Source organism: Panthera tigris, chromosome A2, assembly GCF_018350195.1.
Source record: "Panthera tigris isolate Pti1 chromosome A2, P.tigris_Pti1_mat1.1, whole genome shotgun sequence".
Taxonomy (NCBI): Eukaryota; Metazoa; Chordata; class Mammalia; order Carnivora; family Felidae; genus Panthera; species Panthera tigris.
This window is the reverse complement of record NC_056661.1, coordinates 81,765,126-81,779,390: the sequence shown is the minus strand read 5'-3', so window position 1 is coordinate 81,779,390 and position 14,265 is coordinate 81,765,126. Positions and strand designations below refer to the sequence as shown.

General features: G+C 41.1%; 1 protein-coding gene across 1 annotated transcript in view; it reads left to right on the top strand.

The window, feature by feature from the left end:
- The window catches only part of MAGI2 (membrane associated guanylate kinase, WW and PDZ domain containing 2), a 1,321,708-nt gene that overhangs the window by 1,240,964 nt on the left and 66,479 nt on the right, over positions 1–14,265 (top strand). Inside the window, exon 21 of the mRNA XM_042965265.1 lies at positions 6,973–7,111. Coding sequence (XP_042821199.1) covers positions 6,973–7,111 — 139 coding nt within the window. The remainder of the gene's footprint in view (positions 1–6,972; positions 7,112–14,265) is intronic.

Sequence of the window (14,265 nt, the reverse complement as noted above, 5' to 3'; positions counted from 1 at the left end):
CTCTGGAAAAACCTGCTGACTTGATGGGCTCCTGTGCCTTTGCCGAGGCAGCCGTGCACGACGGTTTGTAACAAGAGCCAGGTCCTATAATAGGCACTTGGATATCATCTATTTCAATCACCAGTCTAGTGGAAGAAACAGGAAGGTTAGCCAAAACACTCAGCATAATCCCTTGAAAACTTTACTGCAATGGTTATTAAATAGTGTCTAACAGGGGTGCCTGGGTGGCTCAGTGGGTTAAGCGTCCAACTTCGGCTCAGGTCATGATCTCACAGTTCATGAGTTTGAGCCGTGTCAGGCTCTGTGCTGACAGCTCGGAGCTTAAAGCCTGCTTCAGATTCTGTGTCCTCTCTCTCCGTCCTTCCCCTGCTTGCTCTCTCTCTCTCTCTCTCTCAAAATAAACATTGAAAAATGTTTTTTAAATAAATAAATAATATCTAACAAAAGTTAATCGTGAAAACAGTCATTACGTATTAAAGGTCACCATCAAGTTGAAAATCAGCCTGTCCCTTTGCTCCAGCGGGGCCATCAATGCCCATGTGTCCTGTTGTCAGAGCACCTGGTGATGATGCCTGTGGCAGGCAGCGGCAAACACCCTCAGTCGGATTTTCTTCCCAGCACGTTATGATTTTTTCGTTCAGACTCAGCCTCCATTCTACTTTCTCTCAATCCTTTAGCATTTGTTTCCCATTACTTTACCTGTCTCTACAATTTTTGTAGGTCACCATTACTCAAACTTCATGTGGCCTCCTCTAAGTACTGTTGAAATTGTTATGGTGTTGCTGGAAGTGCTTAAGGCAGCATCTCAAGAAAGCTTTCAGTAAGGTATGCTGAGACGTACAAAAGCTGAACTATGTTGTGAGAATAGAGACGGCTACTGTAACTGAAAAGCAAAGCCTTTGCTCACCTGCAAGTAATCAAGGGCCTACTTGTCAAGAACTGTGTAGATGACACAAAGACAGTAGGTACTTTCCCTGCCCATGAAGGGTCTGGAGTCGACAAGAAAGGCCAGACTATAAGCGAAGAATTTCACTAACCTCAGGCCTCAGATCAATAGCCACAAAAATAGTCCACAGCTAAATCTTCCATGAAATAAAGAATAGAGATATCCATTATTTGTTGGTATAAAATTCTCAAAGAGTTCAAATCCTCACACCTAATTATAATCTAGGGTTTCAGTCATGTATGATCATACAAAATAGGTTCTTGTGGTGCAGTAGTAGTAAGAGGGGGGTTAACTGATTACAGCCAGCTAAGCATGTTTGTGCGGTGTCGGAGTAAGACTTGAGTGGGAACATCTGTGACTCAGGGCTAAAGTAAGTCCAGGATTAATCAAGTTCTTCTAAAGATTTCATTGAGCCAAACCAAATACATTCTATACAACTTGGTTACAAAAGTGCATACGGTACAGAGTTTACATTTTTTTCTTACATCTTGAACTATTAACTGCTTAAGAAATATTGAAACTTTTACCTTTACCTGCCTTGGTTTTCCAATAAGAAGAGAAAAAGCTTTACCCGCAGGGCCCCTGGCAACTTCAAGGATTTGGTAATAGCTTTGTTAACGAAACATCTGCCATGATATATGAGCAGAAATGTAGGAGTAGAAATGCAGAACTTACTAGGCTATGCCGAGAGTGGGCAGCCTTTTCTTTTCTGTTCTTTTCCTTTCTTTTCTTTTTTTCAGTAAAGTGACTTTTATCTTCAGTTGAAATATAGTTGACACACAATATTACATTAGCTACAGGGGTACAACATACAACATAGTGATTCAACAAGTCAATGTGCTATATGCTCACCACAAGTGTAGCTGCCATCTGTCACCATCCAACAGTATTACAATATGTTGTGCCTTTCATCCCTGTGACTTATTCATTCCATTATCGGAAGCCTGTCCCTCCCACTCCCCTTCACCCCTTTTGGCCATCTTCCCACTCCCGCCATCCCCTCTGCCAGTCATCAGTTTGTGAGAGGGGGCAGTCTCATCTCATTTGTTGCCCCTAAGACATTGATGTAGGGTTGTTAGTTGCCCCAAGATACAGGACTACAGATATAAATATTTCTTCCATGGGGAAAAAAAAATTAATGCCTGGAATTTTATTCTAAGTCTTTTGGTTAGTTTCCTAAATTTGACATCTCCTTGACACACACACATCTATGAACTTTGAGTCTCCCTCTCTCTCCCCACTTCTTTTTTTCTCTCCCTCTTCCCTCCACCCCACACCCCTCCTTCTCCCATCTCTCTCTCAATTCTAATTAGAACTTAATATTTTAAAAATTCATTAAGAACAAGTGGAGGACATTTGTAAAGTTCCACTTTAGTAAGTAGCTCAGCTAAAGATAGCTCTGTAACAAAGTATGGAAAGAGAAGACTGTATCAGAATCACAACTGGTCTTTTTTTCTTCATCCCTTAAAGGACTGCAAATTTTCCATTGATTTTATCAAATTAATTCCCTCAGTTGATTTGCATGTGAGGTAGGAAAGTGATGCTTTTCAACTGGCCACCCCTTGGCCACAATGTGGGAAGGTAACCAGAGAACCTCTCTGCCCCTGACATATTCAACTCCTTATACATCCAGATACTAAGGATGAAAGCAAAAGGATTCACATTTGAAATTTATTTAAAGAGTCCCATTTAAAGCGACTATTCAGGGACACCTGGGATACTCGGTCAGTTAAGCATCCGACTCTTGATTTTGGCTCAGTTCATGATCTCTCAGTTCATGAGAATGAGCCCCTGTGCTGTCAGCACAGAACCTGCTTGGGATTCTCTCTCCCTCTCTTTCTGCCCCTCCCCCACTTGCACACATTCTCTCTCACGCACACTCTCTCTCTCTTTCTCTCTCTCAAAATAAATAAACATTTTTTAAAAAAAGAAAAAACTATGCATAATACTAGTAGTGGAGTAAAAATAATAATTAAACCTTTTTTATAATTTCTGTCATTTCACAAAGAGAAACAGTTCTTGAGTCTGTTGGATTTGTTGTTACCCTTGACAGTAGGTCCAAATGACTTGGCCCACTTTTATAATCTGCCCAGAACACCTTGTAAGATTCACTTTGTGACAGTGACAGCATTACCATCATTTTACCTGACCAGCATCCCCTCCACACACACCAAAAATTTTTGTTCCGAATTTGGTAAGATCCTGGACTATTCAAAAACTTCCATTGCTTCCAGTGAGGCAGAAAATCAACATACTACATCCTCCGGTGTCCTGTCTGGGGAGGGGCTTGGGAGAGACAGAAAGTCTTAGATGAAAACTAAGGATCCTTGATCCAACCAGCACCAGAGGCATCCTCTTCTCCCTCTGAGGGGACCCTGCATCAAATCTAAAAGTATGGAAATCTGCCAAGCCAAAAGGTCAGGTCATGCTCCTGGGAACTCAATAAAAGTAATACCCCTGACTCTTCCCGGAGCCCCGTCCCTGAAACTCCTGCACGGGAGACGTCAGTCCAGCCCTTGTGCAGCCCTTGTACCCCTCTACTTCTCAACCACCCCTGTAGTCTTCCAACCCACCACCTCTCCCTCCCATGCTAAGTTTTGTTCCCTTGGTCTTCCTGAGATCTTAGGAGGGAAAAGGAAACATAACAAATGCACAAGAGAATGAAAACATCAAATTTTCTAAGTCTCTCAAGTATGGGACCAGAATGCAGATGATGTATGACTATTTCTATCACACCAAGAGATTCCTTTTGCCCTCTACATGACTCTCGCACTGTCAGTCTCAAGACAGAAGTGTCCTCAGGCAGAGGTGGCTGTCACGGTTGTTTTGGGGGCCAAGAGTGTTTATAACCCCTTCTCCCATGATTTTCAAGATAAGCCATGTGTAAATGCTTCATTCATTCACAAATACTTACAGTGCATCTCATATGAGATACATCATTAAAAAGGACACAGTCTCTGCCCTCATTTGCTTCTTGAGACCATGGTATGTTTGGTCTCTGTCTCTTTCCCCACAGCCTCCCAGTTTCCCACTTGATAGACAATGTGATAACCTCACAGACTTCAGCACCCTTCTTTAATCTCCCACTTTCTCTCCAGTCCAGTCTCCATACTGATGACTCAGGGAGATTTCTAGATACCACTTTGCTTCCCGGGTCAGGTTACCGGCTGATTAAAGTTTTCAGTGGCTGGCACACCTGGGTGTTTCAGTCGGTTGAGCGTCCGACTTTGGCTATGGTCATGATCTCACAGCTCATGAGTTCGAGCCCCACGTCAGGCTCTGTGCTGACAGCTGACAGCCTGCTTCAGATTCTGTGCCTCCCTCTCTCTCTGCCCCAACCCACTCGCATTCTGTCTGTCTCTCTCAAAAATAAACATCAAAAAATAAATAAAATCTTTAGTGCCTTACTGTTGCCTTAAAAATAAAGCCTGAACTCCTGAGTAGCAGAATAAACTAACTGACAGTTCTCCAAATATACGATGATCTCAAGGCTCAGGGTCTTTGCATCTGCTGCTCTCTCTACCTAGAATGCTCATCCTCCTCCTTTATCTGGGGAACTCTTACTGATACTTCAAAACTCAGTTGAGATGTCACCACCTCCAAAAAGCTCTCCATGACTACCAATTCACCCATTCTGAGTTAGATGTCCCTCATTTCTATTCTCTTAGCACTTTGTTAATATCTCCATCATAGCAAAGGTATATTGAATAATAACCTTATTTACCTACTTCCTCTCCAGTTAGACTGACAACTAGATACTATACCATTTATCTCTATCTTTATCTATCACCCTAGTAGACTGTCTAGCACATGGTAGGTGCCCAGAAATCATTTGATGAGTGAAGAAGGTCCACATCTAGGAGGGAAGATAGAAAAGCATAACTGTAACAAGGTGTGATAAATACTAGAGTGGGATACAGTGACAAATGAATGTAAATATTAGAAACATCTGCTTGTAAAGAAGACAGGGTCAAGGAAGGAATCCCAGAGAAGATGCTTGGACTGGCTTTGAGGAAGAGTGGGAGATCAACAGGTCTATAGGGAAGAGAATGCAAAGAGAACAGTAGCATATGGAAAACCCTGGATGCCTCAATAGTCATGAAGCCTTGGGGAGACTTCTCTTAGAAGAATGACTCCAGTGACAATAAGAAGAAGATATTGGTGGGAGAGCGACAGGAGAATATTGGAATAATCCAGGTAGATACCTGAATTGCACTAGTTAGCAATGGGTTACAAATGAGGTCAGAGAGAGGAAGTGAACCCAGCATGCCCCTCAGATTTCTCACTTGAGTGAGTGGTAGTACCGTTAACCAGATTTAGAGAAAAAAAGTGCTTTGGGAGAAAAATGCTAAGCCCAGTCTGCTGGTGTTGAATTGGAGGTGCCTATTGGACATCCAGGTAAAGATGTGTAGTGTTCAAGGGGATGCATGAGCATGAAGCTCAGAGGAAAAGTCTGGCTGAGAATGAAGATTCTGTTATAACTTCACTGGAGCTTTCATTTTACTTCTACAATTTAATACTGTGCCATGAGGTTTCAGTCATGGGTGGGAACTGCTGGGAGAGCAATAATTGGTCCCATCTCTGCCTCTGGCTTGGATACAGTGGCCTCCGGTAAGCTACTCGAATTCAGGCTGTGCCTGTGCCTTATGGGAAAGGAGACAAGGAGAACTGAACAAAAATGTTGCAAACATTGCCCCTAAAACAGATTAATTTAGTCCTGTCATTCATCATTCTTCTCTGAAATGTGGAAGTCATACCAGTGGGGTAAACTTCTGCCACTGCCCAAAAGCCGTACTTTCAAAGACCACCATACACAAAGTGGAAGGAGAAGTCTTTTCCTTCATTGCACTGAAGTCCTTACCCCTAGAAAATCCTCTTTAAACAGAGATATTACTCTCTTGCTACTACAAACATGTGTTTGTTCTTTCCCCTCATTTTGGGGGTGGGGAGTGGTCTTATTTTAGTGCTGTCTTGCCATTGTGATGGCAACTTTTTATTCCACTTCTTGCCCGGCACCCATCTTGATAATGCTCTGCTATGGAGAGTTTATTCACGATTCTGTCTGCGTTATAGAGTTTAGGTTGAGGTCTGCTTTTAGGGACCCAACTAAAATAACATTTTTGCAAAGCAACTCATGGTGCTTTCCCTGGCCAATTTATCTTAAGTGACTTCCACTGAAATGAAATATATTTTAATTCAAAGGTTCCTGACAGTAATGGTACTGTGGGAGTTACCTGATGTGCTCATGGTTGAACCTCTTTTATTCCATCTAACTATTCACAGAGGCTAAATGGGAATTGCTTATGAAGCCTGGGCATTTCTTACAATTCAAGAGGGACTGGTATTTAACCAAACAGTTCTGGCAATCAGTTGCGAGCATGGCAAAGATTTAGCAAGGGCATTAGTCATGTGTGGAGAATGGAAGATCTCATTTTTAATTCAAACAACTGTGATGGAAAACTCATCATCAAACTTGAATATCAACCAACCATATTTACAAAGAAGGCGATATCACAATAGCACCCAGGGGAATTTAAATGATGCATGATAAAAATTCTCAGAGAAGCCCAAAAACCGATCATCTCATCCAGCATGCTGAATTAAATGCTGCACTAAGTCCAAAGCTGGCACTGTGTTCAATGAAAAGGCCTTAAAATATTTACTTCTTGTTTCAAAGCAAAGGTGCCAGGTTTGTTTGGAATTGTGACTTCAAACATATTCCCTAATTTAAAAAAAAAATGCTAAAAGTTTAATTAAAGCCTCTGCCACACTGACTGAAAATAAGTAACATATCACCCCAACTTTATGGCCTGATATTTTAATTTCTGTAAAGGTAAATTAAGTTTGGTGGTCAGATTCAAGATGTAGCCAGGAATTAGCTGCTTCTGAGAAGCAGCGGGCTGCAATCAAATTGTTCAGATGCTCTCTGGAAACCAGTATTCTTTAAGGGATGCTTTTCTAATCTGTTGGAAATGCAAGGTGAGTAGAACCATCCTTGGCTGAGTTAATGTTTCCTTAATTAACAGGTAGGAGATCAAATCATTGAAATCAATGGGGAAAGCACAAGAGACATGACACACGCCAGAGCAATAGAGCTCATCAAGTCGGGAGGAAGAAGGGTCCGTTTGCTGCTGAAGCGCGGGACGGGGCAGGTCCCGGAGTATGGTACGTTTCATGTTTTGATTCACCTGTTTTCTGTTTCTTCTGTGTACTGTAAATGCCTATGCTTATTTGTAAAACTGTATCAGTTCTCTAATTCTACCTAAATATAGACTTGGCTATCAATAGATATATACATGCATATGTACATTTAAGCCGAAGATTTATATGCGTGTGAGCTCTTTCTTTTGCTCCCTTGGTTAAGTGATGTTTAAAATAGCAAATAGAGGACCTTTCAGGGCATCTCTGAGCGTGCAGGGAGATCCAGCCACCACTTATATGTTAGAACTTTTGCAATTTGACTAATAGTCTTCTGTTCATTTGAGTCCACAGTAATTTATCACTTATTTCCTAAAATTGCTCATGAATCACAACTGCCCTGTAGGGTATGTGACTGGGACCAGGGAACAAAAAAGAACAGATCTTCAGGTGGGGAGATTAGAATGTAAACTTCATGCAGTGATTGCATTTTCTTGGCATTTAGGGATAGCTCAAAAATTCACTCTAATGTGTATCTCTGTGCTTTTCAGGAAGGAATTGAAGTACATTAGATTTGGCTTCAGAAGTCTTTAATGGTGTTATTTTTCAGCAGCCCATTTAAGACATCACTGACAGTTTTACTAAGAAACTGCCGGGTGGTCATTACATGAGAAGCATCACACCCTGAACTGGCTGTAATTAATCTCAGGGAGTGACAGAAAGACGGACAGATATCAGTGAAAACAGGCGCAGGGGGCAATGGGATTTAACCATGGTCTGAATAATTAGCTCAAATTGTTGATCTAGAAAAATTGATTCTCATTTTCATCCATTCATCCCCTACCACCCCCCCCCTCACACACACACACAAATTCTAAATAACGCTTTTCCCTCTCAAATTATGCTTACCTTAATTATGGGTAACTTGCCTAAGTTACCTAATAATGAGCTGAACACTTCCTTAGTTAGCAGGCAGTATAGTCCTGAGTTCAGTTGAAATATCTGAAATCAAATGCCCTTAAAATTTTTGTTTTCGTGGTCTTGAAACCCCAAAAGGACTGGCAAATACTCAAAGAAAGCATTGAGAAGTTTCTGTAGGGCTGGCTCTGTGCCCATGGAAAGATTTCATCCCAGGTCCCATCCTTAATGTTTGGATCTAATAAAATATTTTTAAATATGAGTATTAGCAACAAGCTCAGGCCTGATCCTGTTAAATGGCACCAGCACTAATCCTTTTGTAAAGACTCTTACTCTTGGAATAGGGTAACTTTTTGCACTCCAGAGCAATACATGATTCAATAAGACCAAACTGACCTGTGTGAATTAATCACTTCTAAAAAATACCTTATTTCAAAGGTATGTTTCATTCCATGGCAAGACCCATTATCTATACCAAGGAATTTCCATAGAGTTAATATTGTTCTTATTTTACTAACAAATTAAACTTTAAGAAGTTAATCTGAACAACATGGCTATCCCGAGCTTTCTTTTCTTTTATAAAATCACTATTTGGTTCACATTTTCAGCAGCTTGTCTATAGTGAGCTATAGACACTATAGTGTCTATGGTGAGCAGTTACAACAGTACCACTGCCCAGCTGGCAGCATGACTCAGCTTATAATGCCTACGTATGACGCTGTCTCAAAGCATCTTTAAAGAAAAAATAAAAACATGTTTTTGAACAAGACAAAAATTCAGGATCATGTCACCATGATCCCATTAATTCATCCATCATCTGGAAATATATGGTTAAGGTTAAATTCTAAAATTAACCAACAGGGTTTGTCAAACATCTGGACACAGTTTAGAGGGACCAATTGTCAATATGGTTAACTCCAGAAGTACTGCAGAGTTCTTCTAAATATATTCCCCTAAAATGTAACATTAAATCATACTTGCCAATGGTTAGAGTTTGTCAGCTACTGTTGATGTTAGAATGACCTAGATTTTGATTGTAAATTAGCTTTCGAGATTATGTCACAAAATAAGCAATTTAAATTTTTTGTATTTATTTATTTTTGAGAGAGAGAGAGAACGCACGCACACACACACACACACACACACACACACAAGTGGGGGAGGGGCAGAGAAAAGGAGAGACAGAATCACAGGCGGGCTCCCCACACCTCAGCACAAAGGCCGATGTGAGACTTGAACTCACAAACTGTGAGATCATGACCTCACCACCCAGGCGCCCACAGAGTAACCAATTTAATAGAGAAGAGCAAGATCTTCTCCTTTAGAGAAGTAAAAGAAAAATCACAAACTAAGTAAACATTAGCACTTCAGGAAAATCTAAGCTGAAAGATGCCTGGTTTTGCATGACAAACCGAGAAGGTAGGGATCAGACCAGATCTTTGAGGATAATGCCATCAAGTGATATTTCTGGAGTCATAGCAACTAATGAGGAGGGTGTTTCAGGCATCTCTAAGACCACACACACATTCAAAAATCTGCTGGAAAGATTCCTGGGACACAGAATATAGTTGTACTCACAGGTAAGATTTATCATAATGACATAGTAAGGATACACAGTGGGATCATAAGGGGGAGAAACAGGCAAAGTCTGGAGGAATCTAGGTACAGGCTTCTTTATTGTTTCTCTCTCTCTCTCTCTGGGTCACCCAGAGATCACTCTTCCCCCAGCAATAAAAATTCAGCAATAAAGGTGTGATACTGTTACCCAGAGCAATTCATTAAAGATTTGGCACCCAGGGCTTATACTGGGTGCTGGTCATGCAGACCACTCTCTGCCTAGCACATACCAAAATTCTAGACTCCTATAAGAAAAGCAGGTGTTCAGCATAAATTGTGTTGTTTGCACGGTTATCCATGAGACACCCTTATCATTTAGGGAAGGGTTTATATTAGTGTAGGAGACAACTTACCTGTTACAGACCCAGAGGCCAGCCAATGGCCAACCTTGCAAGCAGGTCCCTTTAAGGATAACAGTCTCAAGGCTGTCATGTGAACTCCTGTACCAGGAGCAAGCCAAAGAAGCAGCCACAGTCATTTTACAAATGACCCCAGCATAAAAGGACTGCTCACAGCTAAGGAACATCATAATTCCTTCATCACCAGTTAAGTAGACTGTATCATGAAGCAGAATTTTTTGTCCAACGTCTGAACACAAGATGGGGGAGGTAACAAAACCGAATAACAGAAACAAGGACAATGAAAGAAAATGCTTGAGTTAGCCAGTAGATATAACCAAGAATATAATCCACTTTGTCCAAATGGCACCCTCATCACAGGAACACTGAATTTTCCATCAACTATGAGCTTAATCCTGTGTTTGCTTCCTTTGTTTGACTTTTAAGATCCTAAACTTAGCAAAAATTCATCCTTAAAGATAGTTAAAGGGGGTTATCAGAATCTGTAGGATACATAACCTGCTAGGGAGGTGTGCGGATTTAACCCAGCCTGGGAGAGTGAACTTTGAAGAGTAGATCGACAACCAACAGCCTGTGGCAGGGTTTTAAGTGATATCTACCAGCCCTCCCTCAGATACCTGCAGAATTCTGAATTCACAACAGCTCTGAAGCAAGACCCTTATCTGGACATTTGGCCACGTCAAGGAAAAGCTGATTTCAGTCAAGAGAAATACAGAACTCTTGCTCTGAGTTCCTAAGGTGATCTGTGACAGAGAGATAAGCGCAGGTACAATTGAAGGAAAAAAAAAATACCAAGGGTAATCTGTCAGATTGTTGACTAAACAAAATCAGTGTGAATCCAAGTGAGCTGAGGAGAGGAATAAATATGCTGCAAATATGCCATCCATAATTACCGCAAGACTAATCGGCAGACGACACCCCAGCCAAGTCACAGGCATAAATCAGTAAATGCGGCCGCGGAGGTAGGAGCTGCACACAGGCTGTCGAGCTGCTGCAGGGGGAGTCAGCAAGCGATAAGGGCTTTGAAGAAGTTGCTTTTATGGCTAAGTCCTTGAAGGAGATGGATACTTCAACTCTACTTTAGTCCTCAGGATAAGAATTTGTTGATTATAAACTCCACGGGAAGCGCGAGCTCCCCCCTCCCCTGACACACATCTCAACAACTGGCAAGAATAAGGAAATTTCACTCCACCATACTGAGAAAAAGAATCCGAAGATGATGCCTCCAAAGTAATGCCCTCCTTGACACTGGTTGTTGCTATTTGAATTAAATCTTAAAAGGTTAAGAGAGAAGAAAGCATGTATCATGGTTGGAAAGCTGCACAGGAATAAATTATACAAATTAGCTCCCTGCCTTGAAATACAGGTGTCCTTCATTAGCATTCAAGGAATCGATGTGAACACTTACTTGATTTAGATGCTGAGCCACAGAGCCAGGGTCAGGGTAAATAGAGGTGCCACTGGATGAAATAAAAATCAACCAGTTCGGACCAACTTGGGCCTTTCCCCTGGTGATATTTGCTGTTCAAATCTGATTAAATTCAAAATAAAACAAAAGAGAAATATGCTTTCTAGTCTTAGTGGTCTAGCCTGTTTATTCTCTGAAGAGGCAACAGAGCATGTCTTTATGACTACCAAGGTGAAGGGAGTCCTGTTGCAAATGGAGAGGGTAGTCTTAGGAGACCAGGCAGGGTCAGAAGGATGAAGTGAAATTTTCTTAGTATCGGTGGCCCAGGGACAACGAACACCAAATGCCCACGCAAAGGGAAAAAGAAAGAGTCAATCTGAATTTGACTTCTGCCTACCCTTCAATTTTGAAAGTGAATTATGTCTTTAATGGGTTTGGACTTGATTACAGGTCTTTGGTAAATGGAATTGTTTTCATTTTGTAAGCACAATAAAACTGCATTAAGGAAGTAGAGAAAAGATAGGAGTCAGTAACTATAGCTAAAGAAATGAATAGGCCAAATAGTACTGCCTTTCATCAGGAAATACACATGATTTACAATTTATTAGAGCACCAGATTAAGCAGTACTGGTCTCTACTTGTATGGCAATAGGCAATGTTTATTTGGGGTTTTTTTTCCAAGAATATCCATTGGCCATTTGCAACAACATGGATGGAGCTCGAGTATAATACTAAGTGAAATATGTCAGTCAGAGAAAGACAAATACCAAATGATTTCACTCATGTGGAACTTAAGAGACAAAACAAATGACAAAGCGGGAAATAAGAGAGAGAGAGAAACCAAGAAACAGACTCTTAAATATAGAGAAGAAACTGATAGTTACCAGAGGGAAGGTGGGCATGGTGGCAATGGGTTAAAGCAGGTGATGGGGATTAAGGATTTCACTTGTCATGATGAGCACTAGGTGATTACAATAAAAGATTAAAAAAAAAGAGAATATATATTGACAAGAATATATATTACAAGTGAACATTATAAGCATACTCTTATCTTTTTTATAGTTATTTGTTCAGCAAGAGCTTTCGTCCCTCTGACCATACGAAGATAAATGCAGACAGTATACCCCTACTAAATATTAATACAAGACAAATCTTGTAATTAATATCATCAGTTCACATCATTACTGTTCCCTTAACTAAATCAGGATTTTTCTGGGCACTAACGATGTGCAAGGCACTTTGCTGGCACTGAACACAAGATACGATCCTGGCCCTGGGTGAGCTAACAATCTAAGAATGAGGATATATGTAACCACTGATTCTAACAGAATCTAACAGAATCAGTGGTGACTGATTAAAAGGTCTTCACAGATCTGCTCTAGTAAAAAATTTAAGTGGGTTTTATTAATTATTTGTGGGATTTAATACATACTTCTAGAGTATTAAGGATCCTTGAAAAGCACTTGGCTTCTTTAGTTTGTTAAACATTGCCTTTGTAATATTTATACCAATGCTTTGTACATTTTCTGAAGAAAGGACTCGCTGAGTATACGTAAATTTCTGCTTAGACCTTGTCTGAATTATTCTAAATTCTAAGTCAGTAGACCAAAACTTCATCTGGCAAATTTGCTAATCACCGATGTTCCCCTCCTGTGGCTGTCAGCCCCAAGAAGCCTGGAGCACTATGACCTCATAACCGGAGGGTTTGTGGGTGTGCTGCTGTGCCCCCACGATAAAAGGAGAGAGTCTCCATTGTCTTGGCTTCTTCCTCAGAGACCACGTTCAGTAGGCTCTGCACTAATTCACCTGCATTTTTAATAGGGCAAAAGGCAGCTTGCTTCAATAATAAATTCTGAAATTTAATTTCAGCTTCTGACATTCATGGTTGAGTGTATCTTCCTTTTCCATGAGAGGTTCCACAAATCACTCCAGTACACCTCTACTGAGTCAGACCCAGGGAAGAGCTCAGGCTGTCCGGCAGAACTCCGGGCCGCATCATGCAGAGGACAGGGTTCGTCCTGCCTAAAAAGGCTCGTGACTGCTCTCTGCAGCATGTAGGTGAGCCCAGCAAATGCTCTGTGAAGCTCCCAATAAGTTCCCATTTCATGGAGTCAGAGGCAAAAGCTTCCTTAAAAAACACACACAACTTTGAGATTCCGTTTCCCCACTGTTCAGCAAAAAACTCATTTGTTATTTTAAGTGATTTTAGGAGAAGGATGAAATCTCATTTCTTCACATTGTTTTATTGGGGCCCAAGGACTATAATGAATATTTGCTCTTTTTGGATACCCTTACATGATTTCCAACGTGCATTTTTCTCTTTTAAGGATATACTAAATGACCCCCTTCCCCAAGTCCTCACTTGTTAGGCATTTAAGACTCTGGTAAAATATATTAGACTACATAGTACCCAAGAAATCTACCAAGAAGAACCAATTTGGCCTTTGAGGTCCAACCACCCTCATTTTCCAAATACGTAAGTTGTTGGCCACGTGCATCTTAGAAAACCTAAATATCCCAGCGCTTCCAGTAACCCATCCTGGAGAGTCAGAGTTTAGGCTCTGATAGAACATTCCCTTCCTTCCCCCAGCATGAAGCTGGGCTCTCCCACGGAGGACTGCTTCCTCAAAAGTCCAGGGAGAAGGAATTTTCTTAGAGAAAGCACTACTGAATGCCGTAAGAACATCAACATGGATCCCCAGGAAGTCACACATTTAAGAGAATGTTTTTTACAAGGAGCGGAGGGGAAAGGGGAGAGCAAGGATAAAAGTTAAGAGACAAGAAAGCGGGCAGCCTGGTTTTCAAGCTGTGTGCACATGCACGCGTGAACATGATGTGTGGATCTGGCCCAGGACTCTGTATTTTTAAATCTCCATCTC